Source organism: Macaca fascicularis, chromosome 14, assembly GCF_037993035.2.
Source record: "Macaca fascicularis isolate 582-1 chromosome 14, T2T-MFA8v1.1".
NCBI lineage: Eukaryota > Metazoa > Chordata > Mammalia > Primates > Cercopithecidae > Macaca > Macaca fascicularis.
Window position 1 is genome coordinate 11,862,377 of NC_088388.1, and position 17,087 is coordinate 11,879,463.

The 17,087-nt window shown below is 52.5% G+C and overlaps 1 protein-coding gene across 4 annotated transcripts in view; it reads right to left on the reverse strand.

Moving 5' to 3' along the window:
• Window positions 1-1,215: 1,215 nt before the first annotated feature.
• The window catches only part of INCENP (inner centromere protein), a 30,281-nt gene continuing 14,409 nt past the window's right edge, over window positions 1,216-17,087 (reverse strand). The window contains exons 7-19 of one of the 4 annotated variants that reach the window (XM_005577601.5): window positions 16,893-17,010; window positions 15,589-15,640; window positions 15,064-15,181; window positions 14,841-14,972; window positions 14,373-14,384; window positions 10,813-10,922; window positions 10,615-10,735; window positions 10,146-10,268; window positions 9,050-9,234; window positions 7,354-7,432; window positions 7,088-7,195; window positions 5,729-5,879; window positions 1,216-4,173 (exon numbers count right to left, since the gene is read on the reverse strand). In XM_005577601.5, the coding sequence (XP_005577658.3) occupies window positions 3,959-4,173; window positions 5,729-5,879; window positions 7,088-7,195; window positions 7,354-7,432; window positions 9,050-9,234; window positions 10,146-10,268; window positions 10,615-10,735; window positions 10,813-10,922; window positions 14,373-14,384; window positions 14,841-14,972; window positions 15,064-15,181; window positions 15,589-15,640; window positions 16,893-17,010 (1,524 nt within the window). In that variant the 3' untranslated portion in view covers window positions 1,216-3,958. Of the gene's footprint in view, window positions 4,174-5,728; window positions 5,880-7,087; window positions 7,196-7,353; window positions 7,433-9,049; window positions 9,235-10,133; window positions 10,269-10,614; window positions 10,736-10,812; window positions 10,923-14,372; window positions 14,385-14,840; window positions 14,973-15,063; window positions 15,182-15,588; window positions 15,641-16,892; window positions 17,011-17,087 lie in introns of all 4 variants that reach the window. The other 3 variants (XM_015434608.4, XM_015434610.4, XM_015434609.4) reach the window with 3 other exon arrangements.

Below are 17,087 nucleotides of genomic sequence, written 5' to 3' on the forward strand. Positions count from 1 at the left end.
TTGAATGACCCCTCTAGAGTCATTTAAGGGCAGGCTAGGGCCATTTTTAGTATGCTGAAGAACAGAGCACTCTCCCAGGCTGAGGGATTGTGGATGGTCCCAGAGACTCCAGTGGTCCAGGAAGTGGAAATTCCTCACCCATGACACTTACTTTCCTCCCAGGATTGGAGGACAAAAGAGAACAAGAAAAATATGGAGAAAATATGAAGAAAAAACAAAAGAATGTGACAATTCTTGTTCCCAATTTTGAAGCAACTTCATATATGCCTTAAAACAAAGAAGACAACATAAAACTATAAAAAGGTATCAAAAACCCCACAATAAGGCTTTTCTGATTACTAGGGGAAATGGCAGTTTTAACCAAGGTCAGAAAATACCCTGAAAATGAAAGGGATATTGGTGTGGTTTGGATATGGTTGCTGAGATCCCACCACTGCACTCCAGCCTGGGCAACAGAGTGAGACCCTGTCTCCAACAACAACAAAAAGTGTAATCCTTTTTATTTAACTTGGACTTGATGAAACTCTAAGAATTCTTGTGTTGATGTTCATGAGGGATAATTGTCTTCTTTTCTTGCAATGTCTGATTTGGGGACCAAAGCAATGCTGGCCTCAGAGACAGAACTGAGTATTCTTTCCTCTTATATTTCATGTGAGCGGTTGTGTAGAATTAGTATTATTTCCTTAAACATGTGGCAACATTTACCACTAAACCTACCTACGTCTACCGTTTTCTTTGTGATAACACATCTTTCATAGAGCTATGTAGGTTTTCCATTTCTTCCTAAGTAAACTAATCTGTATCTTTTAAGGAATCTGCATTGCTTTCATCTAAACTGTCAAAGGTATTCCTAGAAGTTGTTCATAATAGTCTTTTATTGTTTTAATATCTGTAGAATCTGTAGTGAAGCTACCTAATTTCTGACATTGGTAATCTATCTTTTCTTCTGATCAGTCTAAATAGAATTTTCTTGAGCTTCTCAAAGAACTAGCTTTTGGTTAATTAATTGTCTGTATTTTCTTTTTCTAATGTCTGATTTCTGCTCTACTTGCATGATTTCCCCTTCTCTGTGTACACTTTTAATTTGCTCTTTTTTTTTTCTAGTTTCTTAAAGTAGAAGCTGAGGTCACTGATTTGAGACCTTTTTTCTAACACAGGCATTGAGCCCTATAAATTCCCCTCAGTACTGCTTTACTTGCATCACAGGATACAAAGTTGACACAAAAGTCAACTGTATTTCTATACACCAGCAATGAACAAGTGGAAACCAAAAATCAGAAAAACAAAACCATTTACAACAGCTCCAAGAAAATAGTTACAAATCTAAGAAAATATGTACAGGATCTGTATGCTGAAACTATAAAATGCTGAAGAAACTAAACATGCAAATAAATGGAGAGACACGTCATGTTCACAGATTAAAAGACGATCATAAATATGTTCATTCTCCCCAAACTTATCTATAGATTTAATGCAATTCCAATCAAAATCCCAGCAGGACTTTTGTAGATAAGCTAACCTTAAAATTTAAATGGAAAGGTAACACTGATACAATAGTCAAAATAATTTTAAAAGAAAAATAAAATTGGAAGAATTATATTACCAGATTTTAATACTTATTACAAAGCTATAGTCATCTTGATTTATGTGGTATTGGCAAAAGGAGAGAGGTACAGATCAATGGGAGAAAACAAAAAGTCTAGAAATAGACCCATACCAATATGGCTAACTCCTGGCAAAGATATAAAAGAAATTCAGCAGAGAAAGGATAGTCTTTCTAACAAATGGTGCTAGAACAATTAGACATCCATCCATATGCTCCTAAACACAAACAAAAAACATAAACTTCATACTTAAAAAAAAGTTAACTCAAAATAGATCATAAATCTAAATGTAACATGTAAAATAAAAAACATTTAGAAGAAAACAAAGGAGAATTAGGACCTAGGACTAGACAATGGTTTCTTAGACATGACAAAAAAACACACTCTATTTTTAAAATTTAATTAATTGGACTTCATCAAATTAAAATTTTTGTTCTGTGAAAAGCACTGGTAAGTAAACAAAAAGCTGGGCTAGGCATGGCAGCTCATGCCTACAATCTCAGCACTTTGGGAGGCCAAGGCAGAAGGATCGCTTCAGACCAGGAGTTTCAGACCAGCCTGGCCAATGTAGCAAGACCTCATCTCTACAAAAAAAAAAATTTTTTTAAAGACAAGCTACAGATTGGGAGAAAATACTGCAAAGCATGTATCTGACAACATATTTGTATCTGTAATATGTAAAGATTCTTAAACCCAACGGTAACATAACAATCCAATTTTAAGATGAACAAAAGATTTGAAGACTCTTCACCAAAGATATACAGATGACAGAAATGTACATGAAAAGATGTTCACCATCAGCCATTAGGGAAATTCAAGTTAAAGCCATGATTAGATATCCGTACACACCTATTTGCATGGCTAAAATAAGAAACAGACAATACCAAGTGTTGATAAATATGCAGACCAATTGCAATTACCTTTCTGCTGAATAATAACTTTTTCTTAAACACACTATGTAAAGATGCTTTAAGTGATATTTTGATATTGTGGTTTTAGACAGACACACTCGCCAGTTTACTCAGTACAAGTGTCTAGTCAGAGAATATCGGGAAAAAATTTGAACTGCACAACATATTTGAACAAACCATAAAACGCTTTTCTTGGCATGGGTAGAAACTTCCAGACTTCCATCTATTGTGTTCACTATTTCCTCATTTTTAAAAGTATTCTTAGATTTAGGCTTTATTTTGTCCTTAAGCAGAACTTCTGTAAAAGTTCAAATAGTAAAACATTTTCAGCTTTGCATGGATGGGCCTCTGCTGCACAACTTAACACTGCCCTCAGAGCAGAGCAACTGGAGACAACAGGTAAAGAAATGGGCATTTCTATCGCTTGTGTTTCGATAAAACTTTAAAGAACCGACTGTGGCTGGATTTGGCCCACAGGCCATAGTTTGGCAACCCCGGGCTAGAGTAGCAGATGTATGCATTCAGAAGGCAGCAGCAGACAGCTCACAGGCAGGACCACAGCCAGCTTTCATTGGCGCTAAGCATTTAATTGGCAGCTGCCTGGTTTTGCTGGGGAAATATCTCGCTGCTTGCAAGCACTGGTCCCAAGGTGGTCTCAAGGGATACCCCTTTTCTACTCAGACCTCATGCTTCACCAGCACACAGATGTTCTCAAGTCCATTTGTACCTGTGCAGCAAGGGTGGAGCCTGGGGAATAGAGAGGGTAAGGGACTAAGTGGCAGGGCTGTGTCAAGACACAGGTCTTTCCCAGTGAGCAACTTTCCCGTTACAAACAGGGAGCACCCCAAAAAACAGGGAGGAGCTCCACCTGCCCCATCGTGACAGTAACTGAAGTGTTCCTCAGGGGTTATCCAGGCAGTGGAACCACCCACTGCAGCAGCATCTCCGAGGGCGGGTGTCTGCACCCGGTGATCCTGAGGCACGCCGCAGGTGATGGAACAGTACCTTGGTCCTGCAGGCCACCGGTGGCCCAAGACACACCGCTACAGGGCCAGGGCTGAGGCGCCCAGTCTTCACGGTATCAACAGCAGGCTTGAAGGAATATACTTTATTAATCTACCTCCCAAACACTAAAATGCCAAAGACTAAAACGCTAACATTCAGCTAAATTAAAACAACTATTTACAGAGCACTGTCTGCAGGTCATGTAGGGCTGGGTCCGGTTCTTCCCCACCCACCCACCCAGCCCATCCTCCAAACAGGCCTGGGGCCACCTGCCACCTGCAGCAGAAACACCCAGCACAGAGGACGTTTATATACACCTGGCCGAGCCCTCCACAATGGCATGCCAAGAAGGAGGTCAACAGACCAAGACAGAGACCGACAGACAGATAGATAGACATAGATAAGAGGTGAGGCTGCTAAGAAAGACGCAGGCCAGCCTCAGTGCTTCTTCAGGCTGTAGGCCAGGCTGCTGGGGACCCTGGCGCCCTGCAGAGGCGGTGAGTTCCAGACAGCAGAGCTGGTGCGCTTGTGATAGCGGGGCTTGCTCTTCTTGAAGATATCCTCCAAGTCCAGCGGGAGAATGGCTCCAAAGAGTTCCAGAAGGTTCGGTGGGTGGTAGTACTGGTGAATGATGGCCTGGCTGAGCGGGGTGCCTACAGGAGATGACAGATCAGACACTGCCTTGGGGCTCTCCATGAACCTCCCCATCCCCTGCCCCGCAAAGAGCCCTTTCACCCTCTCCAGCCTCCCTACAGAGAGCTCTGTCACCCTCTTCAGCCCTGCCCCTGCCTGTACCACCATCAAACCCAGAGAACGCCCTTGTGTCACATCCTTCCTACCGTCCTCTGGCAGCTTAACCTGTACAAGGTCCTCGAGAGCTTGCATGAGCCGGGCACTCCTTGAACCTGTCCCGACCACCACCTGGGAGGCAGGTTCTGTATTCTCCCATTCAGCAGATTTGCCTAAAGGCATACAGCTAACAATGGCAGAGCCTATGTGTGAAGACAAGCCAAGCTCGAGAGCTTAAGCATAGGATGCCATCCTCGACCACCCTGGCCAGCTGCTTCTCATAGACCCCACAGGCCCTGGCACAATACTGAGGGGCCTCTGGGCAGTGGATGTGGGAGCGCACAGTCCTGACAACGGGGCTGAGGAAGACCCAGGGGATCAGGAGGCCAGACATGCACCAGCACTTGCTCAGCACCAGGTGCGGCTCTAAGGGCCAGCCGTGAGCTCACTCATGTCACTCTCAATACAACTCCTCAGCTGGGTCTTGTCATCACCCCCCTTTCACAGATGAGGAAACTATTTAAGTAAGCTGTTCAAAGTCACCTCCGATTAGGTGGCTTTGCAAGCAATCTGGCTTCTGCTCACTGCCATCTCCCAAACAACTTGACACTAGCAGTTAAGAGGCTTAAAGCACATGCCAGTTACGGTAGGGTTCAGATGAGGTGAAACTCACAAAAACAAGTTTCTGCAGAGTGCCTACCAGCTATAGGATTCCAGGCCCTTCCCTCTGGGACGTCTGCACCCTTCCCTGACTTCCAGCTCAGCAAACACTGCAAAGCACCCATGGTACTCACTGGCCCTATCCACTCTGGCAGCACCCACTGCTAGCACCTACCCTGCTCACTCAAGCTGGCCTTGCACTCAGGCCTGAGGCACTGCAGTCACGCTCACCCACGTTCTTGTTTAATGCTGGGGCCTGTAAACTCCAGGTCAGATCCTACTCAAGTGCCTCGCGCACTCCTCAGGGCCTTTCCTGCCTCCCCCAGCTGGCCAGAGGCCCCAGGCTCCAGCTTGGTGTTCTACCTAAACCCTTTCCCATTCTAGCTCTGTCCCTGCCCCAGGTGGCTTACTTGGGTCCAAGTCTCTTCAGCCTGGCTGGATGTGACTCTAAGGAGGGGCCCAGTCCAAGTCAGGACACCCAGCAGCATATGCCGTGCCCGAGGCCAGTGCAATTTCATATATTTTTTTGAGAACAAAGGAACCCAACCTCATAGGTCTGGTCCTCAGGAGAGCACAATGACCACAGGGTGCCCCACTCTCCCCTGGGCACATGCATGCCCAAGGCCAGAGCCTCGAGCCGCCAACTCAAGCACACAGCAGCCTCCCAACACCATAGCAGCCAACCCACTACTTCCAGGGCCCTCAAGGTGAGGACCAGGGAGGGCCTGAGTCTCCCAGGGAGCTGTGGGCTTTGCTTACCTCGGGCCCAGTTGGGGATGGGCTTCCGGGGATGCGCCTCATCATCGGTGGAGTCGTCGCTATTCAGATCCATCCCGTAGTTATCTGGGTTGATCTTGGGAGGGGCCCTGCGCCCTTGTGGAGTCATCTGATATGAGGTACAAGCTGGAGACTGGAAAAACAAATGTGGCCATCAGCTCCCTCCGCGGCATTCCAGTCTCTCACCACCAAGGAGCACTGGGGCACTGCTCACCTCCTCCCATTTCACAGGAGAAACAAAAGGTGCAGGATCACTTTTTTTTCTTTTTTTGAGGCAGAATCTCACTGTCGCCCAGACTGGAGTGCAGTGGTGTGATCTCGGCTCACTGCAACCTCCACCTCCCAGGTTCAAGAGATTCTCATGCCTCAGCTTTCCCAAGTAGATGGATTACAGGTGTGTATCACCACACCCGGCTCATTTTTTGTATGTTTAGTAAGGGACTGGGTTTCACCATGTTGACCAGGCTGGTCTCGAACTCGTGACCTCAAGTAATCCACCTGCCTTGGCCTTCAATATGCTGGGATTACAGGTGAGAACCACTGCACCAGGCCTAGTTTTAATTTTAAAAAGTCACAGAACACACACTACTCTGTGTCCCCTTTTTTCATGCTAAGGTGTATTGCAAACTTTCTTCCAGGCCAGTGTGTCTAGAATCCTCCTGGGAACCGCTCAGGAGACTCCAGGATTTGCAACTTAACCATCCATCGTTGACAGATACCATACTAACTTCCAAGTTTTCCGCATCTTAACTGTGCTGCAATGAAAACATTATGTTTTGTTTGGTAACAGCACTGAAGTGAAAATAGATCAAATGCTCATCAAGAGGAGCCGGCTGAATTCCAGCACAATGAAGGTACACGGCCCTCAAAACTAAGCAATTTACCTGTGCTGAAACAGACAGATGTCTACAATATGCCTAGCAAAAAAAAACCGTAGGGGTGGGGGGCTGGAAATCAAGCCACCAAATGGTAAGTGCCCATTTTAAATATGTGTGTATATGGGTGAAAAAGAGAGACAGAGAATATCTGTGTGTGTTAAAAGGGTTACATATGCAAAAATCTACAAGGATATACAATGGGCTTAGTAGAGTTTTCCTGAGGGTCCCTTGTCTTAAAACTTTATACTCTTTTATAAGGTTTAGTTCCTTTTTATCCCCCACCTCAACAAATTCTACTTTTAGAATAACAAAGAATACAAAAAATAGTAAAAACAACTGGGCCAAGTGTATCTGTCCTTTTCCTTAGGGGCCTAACGTAGCCTGTGCCTCTAGCTACTGGGAAGAGAATAATCAGACTGGGCCCCTCCGCCCGAGGGCCTCTCCACTGGGGCCCAGGCTGCACCTGCACGTCCACAGTCACGTTCAGGGCCTTGCTGACCCCTGCTGCCTCCTTGGCTTTCTTCTCTTGCTCCTCCTGCAGCTGCCGCTCAGCCAGACGCTGCTGCTCTTCCTGGAACCAGGCGGCAATGGGGTGTTAGGGAGCTGTGCAGGTGCCCTTCCCTCCCCTCCCTTTCCTTCCCCTCCCTAGGCAGCCCCTGCCGCAGGAGTCTAGACCAGCCCACAGCTCAGGGCAGACCCCAGGGGAGCCCGCAACCCAGCTCCCCTCACCTTCTTCTTCTTCTCCTCCAGTTCCCTCTGCAGCCGCTCCTTCTGCAGCCTCAGGGCCTTCTCCCGCTCCTGCAGCTCCCTGAGGACCCAGCAAGAGCCTGTTAGGACAGGAAGTGGAGCCCCAGCCCAAGCCCTGTTCCCATCCCTGCTGAGGAAGCCAGCCCAGCCAGCAGGACACACCTTAGACGGTGGGATTGCCGAATGGGCAACCAGCTTAGAGCCAAGAGCTGCGCTTTTGCCCCGGAGGCTAGAAGTGTGCACACCTGAGGGTGCAGGGAACACAAGCTGAAGCCCAACATTTGGCCCCCACTTTTCCTTGTAACTTAGGTCTCTGAGCCTCATAACACTTTTATACAATGGAGACCAGAACACACTTCCTCCAGGGTCAACACAAGAATCAAATGGGATGATCCACAATACCCCTAATTATCCTAACCCTCAGGGCAGACACCGGCTCCAAGCATGAGCAAGCATGAACAAGGATGAACAAGCATGAACAAGCATGAACAAGCATGAACAAGGGGCTGTGGATGAGTTCTGGAGTCACCGCCACAACACACTGGCTCACAACTTTGAACACATCATTTAACCTCTCTGGACCTGTTTCTCCCTGTGTGAAGTGGAGCTGCTGGCTCCCATGCCACCATGGGCTTCAGCTGAGGACTAAACAAGGAAACAGGTGTAAAGCATGCAGCTGGGGTAACCCACCAAAGCTGCCAACACTGTGACTATCACACCGCCACCCTCAAAGCCCCCTGCCCTGCCCAGCACCCTGCAAGTCTCAAACCACATTAGCCGTACCCTACGCCTTCCCAGACTCTGACCAGAGGACCATGGACAGCTTTGTCTCCGTCAAGCAGCCCTGACGCAGTGCAGCCCTCTGGCTGTGACTTCTCACTGCTCTGATAAGCCTGAAGGAAGCCACCCACAAAGATGGACACGGAAAAAAAGTGCTACCCGGTGTTTCCCAGGAGGTAGAGAGGGAGAGGGAACAGCTACGGGGCCTGCGTGTCTCACACACACGAGCCTTGTGCTCTACTGCGCGCGCAGACGCCGGATCCCACGTATCTCCCGACCAACAGTGAGTGTGGCTTTTCCTCCTTGGCATCCCCACGACTCCCAGAACAACCAGGCTCAGGGCAGGCCCTGGACAAATGCCCGTAAAACTAAACATGTCTGTTGTACAGAGACCACTGCATCTGCACAGCTGAAAGATCTCAGGGCTCCTGGGTCCACGGTTCCCAAGGCAGGAGAATAGTCTGAAAATATCTGAGTTATCGTCCTCACCAGGGGAGACACATTTAGTGGGGACAGGGGCCAAGGATGCCAAACACTTGCAATGTAACACAAAGATCTCTCCTGCCCAAAATGCCCACGGTGGCCCTGCTGAGAAATATCAGCTCATCCTCTGAGCACCACACCTGCCAGTTACAAAAAGACACCAAAGAGGTCAGCACACGCAGCTGGACGCAGAACCAAGCCAAGCCCTAAGCAAGCCCACCCATCACTCCTTGGATCGCCCATAGCCAATGGGGAGTGTATTCCAGTGGACCACTAGCTGTAGGCCCCTGGGTTTGGTGCGAAGGAAAGCACCTGCAAACCCTCGCATGCAGGTGGGGCTGTGTCCAGGCAAGGGCCACATCGTCTCTCTTCCACACACACGGAGGGCAGGCAGACGGGCCAGCAGGTCCCTCACCTCTCGGCCTGGAGCCGCTCCTGCTCCCGCCGACGCTCCTGCTCTGCCAGCTGCCGCTCCTGCTCGCGCCGCTCCTGCTCCCGCTGCTCCGCCAGCCGCTTAGCCTCGGCCACCTTCCGCAGCCGCTCCTGCTCCTCCTCCTTCTTCTTCTGCAGCAGCTCTTGGTGCCGCCGCTCTTCCTCCTCCTGAAACGGAGAGCAAGGTCGGGTGCTGTGGCTGGGCCAGGGCCAGAGGCAGGACAGCAGCCCCACTCGCCCGAAGCCCAGGTGCCCCTCCTATCAGCCACCAGCACGGACAACACAGGAATGGTGCCGTGGGATATCCCGGGCAAGGCTCTGCCAGAACCACCAGCAGCAGCCTGAAAAGGCATCTCGTGACAGCCGCTGCTGCTGTAGATTTAGCAGAAAGGAACCTCGGAGCCAAACGCGCCAGCTGTGAAACAACGGGCAAGCATTTAAACCCTCTGGCCTGTCTCCTCGTCTATAAAACGGAGACCGCAGTTATTCCTACACTTCATGGGGTTGCTGGATTTATAGGCACAAGACACTTAGAACAGTGCCTAGCACACAGTAAATACCTGAACTTGGTGACTAGTCACATAAGCCCTAATGACGGACTTGCCTTCTCTAGAGTCCTAAGACTGACTGGGACGAGCTGGGTCCTTACTCTTATAGGCAGAACAGTCAGGGAATGGACCGTAACAGCAATTGCATAGAACGCTCAGCAGGCGTCAGACCCTACTGAGCATTTTAGACATCAACACATTTAACCCTCACTGTTACTTGAAGGCATGGAAGCAGAGAGGTCAAGCAGCCTGCACAAGGTCGCACAGCTAATAAATGGCAGAGTTGAGATAGGCAGTCTGGCTCCAAGTATGAGCACTTAACCCTCAAACTACTGCTGCTACAGAAGATGAGAGGCAGGTTCTGGTCACCATACCCGCCCTGGAGGCTTCTGGGAAACCTCCTTCTTGGCATGAAGCAACAAGATGGTCTGGGTCAACCCCACAAGGCGGGGTGCACCCAATAGGGCCCCATGGTGCTGAGACGGTGCCCACCCCGCCCACCTCCTCCCTGAGGCCCACCTGCGCTCGCACCTGCTGCAGCCACCTGAGCCTACGCGCCTCCTCCTCCTGCTTCCTGCGCGCCTCCACCTCCTCCATCTTCTTGGCCGCCGCCTTCTTCTTGGCCTTCTCCTCCGCCAGCCGCTCCTCCTTGGCCTGCAGAGCCCACCCACACGTGCCCATTGGAGCACCCACATCCAATCCTGCAGAGTGGGGCCCAGAACTCTGCGTGACAGGCCCCACCTGCCCCTGCACACCTGGCTTGTTCCCACCGCCCAGGGAGAGGACACCAGAAGCCGGTCCTGCCTGAGTGTCAGATCCGACTCACAAAGGGCTGCCAGGGAAGCCCTCGGCTGAGCTCAGAGTGGACTCCAGGGCCTGTGGGGCAGGCAGGAGTTGGGTACAGGGGTACAGTGACAAATCAGCAATTTCCTGAGGGGTCCAGTCCTAACCCTTGGGCTAAGTCTGAATTGCCTGGGTCCCCCAGAGCCCAGGCTCCCACCTTCTCAGTCTTCTCGTCGATCTGAGCAAACTTCTGCTCAATCTGCTTCTTCTTTTCCTCCTTCATCTGCTCCACCCGCTCGCGGGCCTGCAGCACCTTACGGAGGCGTTCCTCACGCTTCCTGCAGGGCACAGGACAGTCAGGGGGAGCCCCGCCACGGCTGGGGCAGGCCACGGTCCAGGGAGCCAGGCCACTTACAGCTTCACCTCCTCCAGCCGCCGCCGCTTGTCCTCCTCCACCTTCTGCCTGCGCAGCTGCTCGGCCTCCTCCTTCCGCCGCAGGTTCTCCAGGCGCTGCCGCTCCTTCTCCTGGGGTGGCGGGGAGCGAGGGAGATGGGACATGAGCAAGGACAACCCGCCACCCAGCCCCAAAAGCTGCCCACAGTCCCCAGCAGCCTGTGGCCATGTGGGTGGCAGCATCAGAATGCTTCTTAGGCAGAGGTATCCCCAGTGTGGCTCCAATAGCACCCAGGCCAAGACCCCCAGCTCCCGTCTTTCCTCCCAGGAGCACTCAGCTGCCTCACAGGGGCCTGAGCCACAGTGCCCTCAACTGAGCCCTGCCAAGTTTTGGGCAGCACAAAAGTCAGGCTCCAAATAGGATTTATGCTGACGACAACTACATAAACTGTGCATTGAAAACGAAAATGCAGGATGAGCTTGGAAGGGTGAGGAGCAGAAAGGCAGCTCTCCCAGTCACGGTGAATGTTGCAGTAAGGGGGCGGTGCAGACGCAAGGGCTAACTTACGACTATCATGCTTTATAACATCCATACTATATGTATACGTATTTTTTTGTGTATATGAACTATTTCATAATAGTTGAAAAAAATAAAAGGAAATACTGTCAAATCCTAACAGAGGTTACTATAGTCTAGTGAGACGGATTAGGAATGGTATTAATTTTCTTTTATTTTCCAAACTTCCTGTGACACGGCTATGCTTTTTTTTGGAGACAGAGTCTGCTCTGTCACCCAGGCTGGAGTGCAATGGCACGATCTCGGCTCACTGCAACCTCCACCTCCCAGGTTCAAGCGATTCTTGTGCCTCAGCCTCCCAAGCAGCTGGAACTGCAGGCATGTGCCACCACACCCAGCTAATTTTTATATTTTTAGTAGAGGCGGGGTTTCACTATGTTGGCCAGGCTGGTCCTGAACTCCTGACCTCAAGGGATCCACCCCCCTTGGCCTCCCAAAGTGCTGGGATTACAGGCATAAGCCACCATGTCCAGCTGGCTATGTTCATTTTTAAGGCAACTTTTAAAAAGTACTCGTTGGCTGACAAGCTGATTGATGCTGGCACCCCCTCCTGGGCAGACACAGAAAGCCCCAGGGGCACAGCCACAGCAATGGGCAGCCAGCAGGGATGGGCAGGGGCTCTAAGCCTTCCCTGGCCCAGGACAAGGCTGGTGCTTTCCCCTTGAACAGTCTGGGGCTGGGTGGAGGCTGGGACCCAGAGTGACACCCACACCCATCACCCCACCCTGGCTCCCAGTAGACGCCCACCTTTGGATACAGTGTCCAATAGCGACCCGCTCTTCCTGTACTGGTTACTATTGATTTCTCCTTGGCTTCTGAGCCTAACTGGAGGAGCACTCTCACCTAGAAATCTGGCTCCAAGGTAATACCATCCTCCCAAAGGTGGAGAGAAGGGGTCCCAGTAACGGGTAAGATGGAGTAGACACACTCCACCTCTCCCTCCCACTGAACGCGGCTACAAAACCTGGACAGAATGCAAGGAGCGGCTACTTGAGGCCTCTAAAACTAAAGAGGAGCAGGCAGATGGGGAAGAAGACCAGACTTGGAAGCACCAGCCAACCAGCAGTGAGTTCCCCAATGTTTTCCTCCAGCCTAACTCAATACAGCCTGGAACTCCAAAGGAGTCACTGGGGCGTGGACAGAAAGAATTCTAGTCCTGACTCAGGCAGCAGAAAGGGAGTATCTAATGCTCAGAGAAGGCAGAAACCCCATTTTTGTTTTTTCTCTTTTCTTCTTTGCCTTGTGCCTCAGCCCATAAGCAGTCCTATGGCAACCAGAGGCAGCAGCAGTTAAAGAAAGCTGCCAAGTCAAAATTCGAGGGAGGAGCTGTGAACCCAAAAGTGTGGCCCAAACCCTGCGTGTTGCTCTTCTGTCTGTGCCCCTGCCAGGTGACCCTGGACAGAGAAAGCTGCCGAGTCAAAACTCAAAGGAGGAGCTGTGATCCCAAAAGTGTGGGCCAAATCCTGTGTGTTTTTCTTTCTCTGTCCCCCTGGCAGGTGGCCCTGGACACAGTCGTAGAAGCACGCAAAGCAGAACAAGGTAACTAAAGCACCAGCTTCCCAGCTGGAGGACAGAAAAGGAAGTCCCAGAGGAGATCAGGAAAATGATACTGCAGGGAATTGACAAACGAATAGGCTCAGCTCCAAGCTGCAGATGCTAGGATCTCACCCTAATTATCCCAGCAAAGGCTGAGAACTAAACTAACAGACCACCTTCCAGGTCCCAGGCTGACTGCTGACTGGCACACACACCCGGGAAAAGTCCAAACAGCACTGCCATCTTCAAAATCGAGACTAACATTGGAACCACAGTCCCCAGAAGGCAGATGGGAACCTGCAGCCTAAACCTAACCAGGTCAATTGCTGCTAAATTGCAACGCTGAGAAAATATCAACCTTGTCCATAGATTTAAACAAGACCCAGAGGCTTGTAGCCTAATGTTCAGGATGCAGTCCAAAAGGACTCTGTAGGCCCCTGGGCTCCTAACTATGGACTGTCCCTACCCACTAGATGCCCTGTGCAGGGACCTGGGATCCCCAAAGCAGGGAAGAGCCACTTCCTGGTCTTCTCTATCACCCCATGAAACCTGCAGGGCTCTGATCGGTCTGGGTAGGGCACAGGTGGTAAGGCCACTGGAAGGTTACTGTCAGTCACCCTCTCCAACAAGAGGGGAACAGGCCTCCATGGGGAGAAGCCAGTTCAGGGCCCACCTGGCCAGCTGCTGGGAAGCCCCTCCCACCTGCCGAGGCCCTCAGCTGGAGGCAGAAGCCCTCCTGGCTGTCACAAGTGTCCCTGTGTGACTGCAGAGGACTCTTCAGAAGGCTTGCAGGAACCAAAGGAATGAGGCGGCTGCGGCCTTGGCAAATGGCACGGGGAGCTGGGGCTGAGGGTTAAGCATGTCCCCATCCAAAGGTCCTTGCTCAGAAGCCAGCCTGGCTCAGCTCAGTTCTGAGGTGTCTGAGAAGAGAACAGCTTCTGCGACTTGTTTCTAGATGTTACCACTCACTGTTCTGCTGTCGCCCAGCACAGCCAGACCCGGCCTTCCACCTCAGCTCAGACCCACACTTGCCCTCCCCTGTCATCCCACTGCCTCAAGGCTACTGCTCAGGTCTGTGAACCAATAAATCTCAGTGGCTCTGGGGACCACAGACAACCTGTCTGTTCTCTTCACAGACCCACAGACCCTGAGGAGGCCTGGTGCTGGGGAGGAGGCAGGGAGGTGGCTGTGGGGAACACGTCAAGCTGTAGCCCTGGTGAAAAGCCGCACCCCCTCGCTTCCTCCTAGGAGCAGAGTCAAGGGCAGGGAGGGCAGAGAAAGATGCTGGGGCCCAGAACTGCTGGGCGCCTCCAGCCAGTGCACTCCTCACCGTCCCACTCTCTTCCTAAGGCTCCCCTCCCGCTTACGATGTTAGTGCATCTACAGGTGCTGTCAGCTACGCAGGGAAGGGGCTACAGCGGGTAAGTGCTAGGTGGGGCGGGTTACCGACAGGAAAAGGCTTTACTTACGACAAAGCTGCACTGTGGAGAGGAGACAAGGGAAAAGGTAAGAGTTAATGCCAGGCCGGGGGACGTCCTGCCAGGCAGGCCACATGCCCAGCTGTGCCAGCAAGCGTGTGTGGGGCCCGCCCTCCTGCCAGCAGCACCCCCAACGCCTCTCCTGTCACCCAACCCTCACCCCAACGGTGGAGGTGTCCACAAGTACTCCTCACCTTAACCACACAGATCTCCAGGGCTTACACTGAGCCGGCCGAGCCTCCAGGCTGCAGTCCAGAGCCCACAGGTCAAGTGCAGGACAGTGCCCCCAGAGGTCAAGACAGCTGGTGGCCACAGAGGCTTCAGCTGGCCCCTAACAGTGCCAGGCCACACCTGCCTCCGCCCAGGCTCACACTACTCCCAGTATCTTAGGGGACAGACTGGACCTTCAGCCACACTGCCTGGTTCCCACAAAGCCCGACCTGGGCACAGGCCCCTCACCTTGGGGTCCACGCGCAGGGGAGTGTTGCGCTTAATAAAGGACTTCATGACGCTGCGGGGGGCTGAGGTCGGGGTCATGAGCATCTGGTTCCTCTGCACCGTGTGCAGAAAGGTCCGGAGGGGCCGCACCACCTGCAGACGAGGACCAGGGTCAGGAGTGGGCAGGCGGGGCAGGGTACCGAAGGGGGTCAGGGTTCTAGGGCAGGGCAGACGCCTGGCTCACCTTGCTGGATGGGCAGGGTGAGGAAGGGGTCTTGCTCCTGGGGGGCTGCAGCTCCTCATCCTCCAGGTGCTGCTCCTCGTCCAGCTCACTCACCGCCTGCTTGTAGCTGCGCTTCCTCCTGCCACGGCGCAGGCGGCGGCATCACAGGGCTGCCCACCACAGCCCATCAAAAGTCACCCCGGTGAACAATTCCGGGCCCAGGCCACCGGCCTCTAGGCTGAAAGAGGCTGCAGAGCCTAACCAACCCTCTGCTGCCCACTCAGAGGAAGGGAGGTGAACAGTCCAAGGTCACATGGCCAGGAGACCGCCCTAAGACGGGGTCAACAATTGGTTCGCCCTATTCCCAGGCTGGCGCTCATCCACAGCATGGAGCCGCCTCCTTGGTTAAGTCTCAACACCAGGCCACACCCCAGCAGAGAGGCTCTGAAGCCCCCGAGCACAGATCCACCCTCCCTGAGCAAGGACACAAGGCCATGTCCTCCAGGGCCCTCAGAGGAACCCGCACACCCCTTCCCTGATGCAAACCTGGCACTCTGCGGTGGCTCTCTGGGTCCATCTGCTTGGTCTGTCTTGGCCTCTGTGAAAACAGCAATTTCAGCAAGGCTGCAGAAATGATGGCGGCGGCAGGGTAGGAATGGGGGCCTAGGGGGAAGGGGTCCCTGGGCAGCAGCCTTGGCAGTGAGCAAGGCTCCCTTCCTGGCAGCTCCGGGGTGGCCAAACGCAGACGTATCAGCCTTAACCCTGACTAGCCTTGAGGAATCTACAGATACCAGGGCCTGGCTACCCGCAGCTCATGAACCCCTCCCCGCCAGTGCCTGGCTCTATGGTAGGCAAGGCAGGGTGGGACGGTCCCGTCGAGGCGGCAGCCCCAGATGTGCCCCACCCACCTCTGACACTAAGAACAGTGTGTGGACACCTTGTAGAAGCAGGAGCTCTAAGCCCCTTGCACAGATTCTAAATCCCACCCCTCCTGGGCCATGCGGCTGGTGTGGCCATGACGGGAGGAGGGGGTGGCTCCGGCTGCAGGGTCAACATGCGGGGTGTAGGGTCAGTATGTTCGTTTCACTGCTAGGAGAAAGTGCACGTCACTCCAAAAGTTCCCCGCAGCAGCCCTGAGGGCCGTGAGGCTGGCATGACCATTGTCCCTGACCACGTCGCAAAGAGGAGGAGGCTATGTTCAAGATCTCATAGCTATAGTGCACTTCCCACCAGAGAGAAGCACCCTTCTCACCAGAGAGAAGCACCCTTCCCACCAGAGAGAAGCACCCTTCCCACCAGAGAGAAGCACCCTTCCCACCAGAGAGAAGCACCCTTCTCACCAGAGAGAAGCACCCTTCTCACCAGAGAGAAGCACCCTTCTCAGGGAGATGTGAGCAGGACCCTGGGACACGCCCAAACCCACTGTTCTCCAGCCCTCTTTAGACGGGGATGGACCGACAAAGGTCAGAAAGGAGCTGGCAGCAGAGGCAAAGCAGGAGGCCAGGTGCGTGTTCAATTCCCAGCCCACGGCTCTTCCCACTGGCCCCTGGAGTCGAGGTCAAGGCCTTGACCTGGCCTCTTCATATCCGTACCCCAATGCAGCCCCTTCCCCTGCTTCCTGTCCCAACCAGCCACAGCCCCCCATGCAGCACTCAGTGACAGCTCCAGCCCAACAGTGGGAGGTGAAACCTACAGACTCAAAAGGGATCTCTGCACCCCCAGGTTTAATTTCTCTTTAGCCTACTGGCCCAGAAATAGGGCTTCCTTATCCCCAGAGAGAAGGTCAGGCCGAGGCCACCAAGGCCCGCTGTGGCTCTGGGCACTAAAGGCGGCAGGTCAGGGAGCCTCACCTTGCTGCCCTGCAGAGGGCGTTTCCGGACTGCTGGCTGCAGGCTTCGGGTTGGGTGTGCTATTGCCAATCTCCGTGTCATTGCGGGGCCACGAGTTATTTCCGTTGTTCTCAGGGACCTGTGGAAAGAACCAAGGCTTTAGGGGTCTCGACCTGGAACCCAAGGCCCAGGATGGCCGCAGGGAAGAGCGGGAGC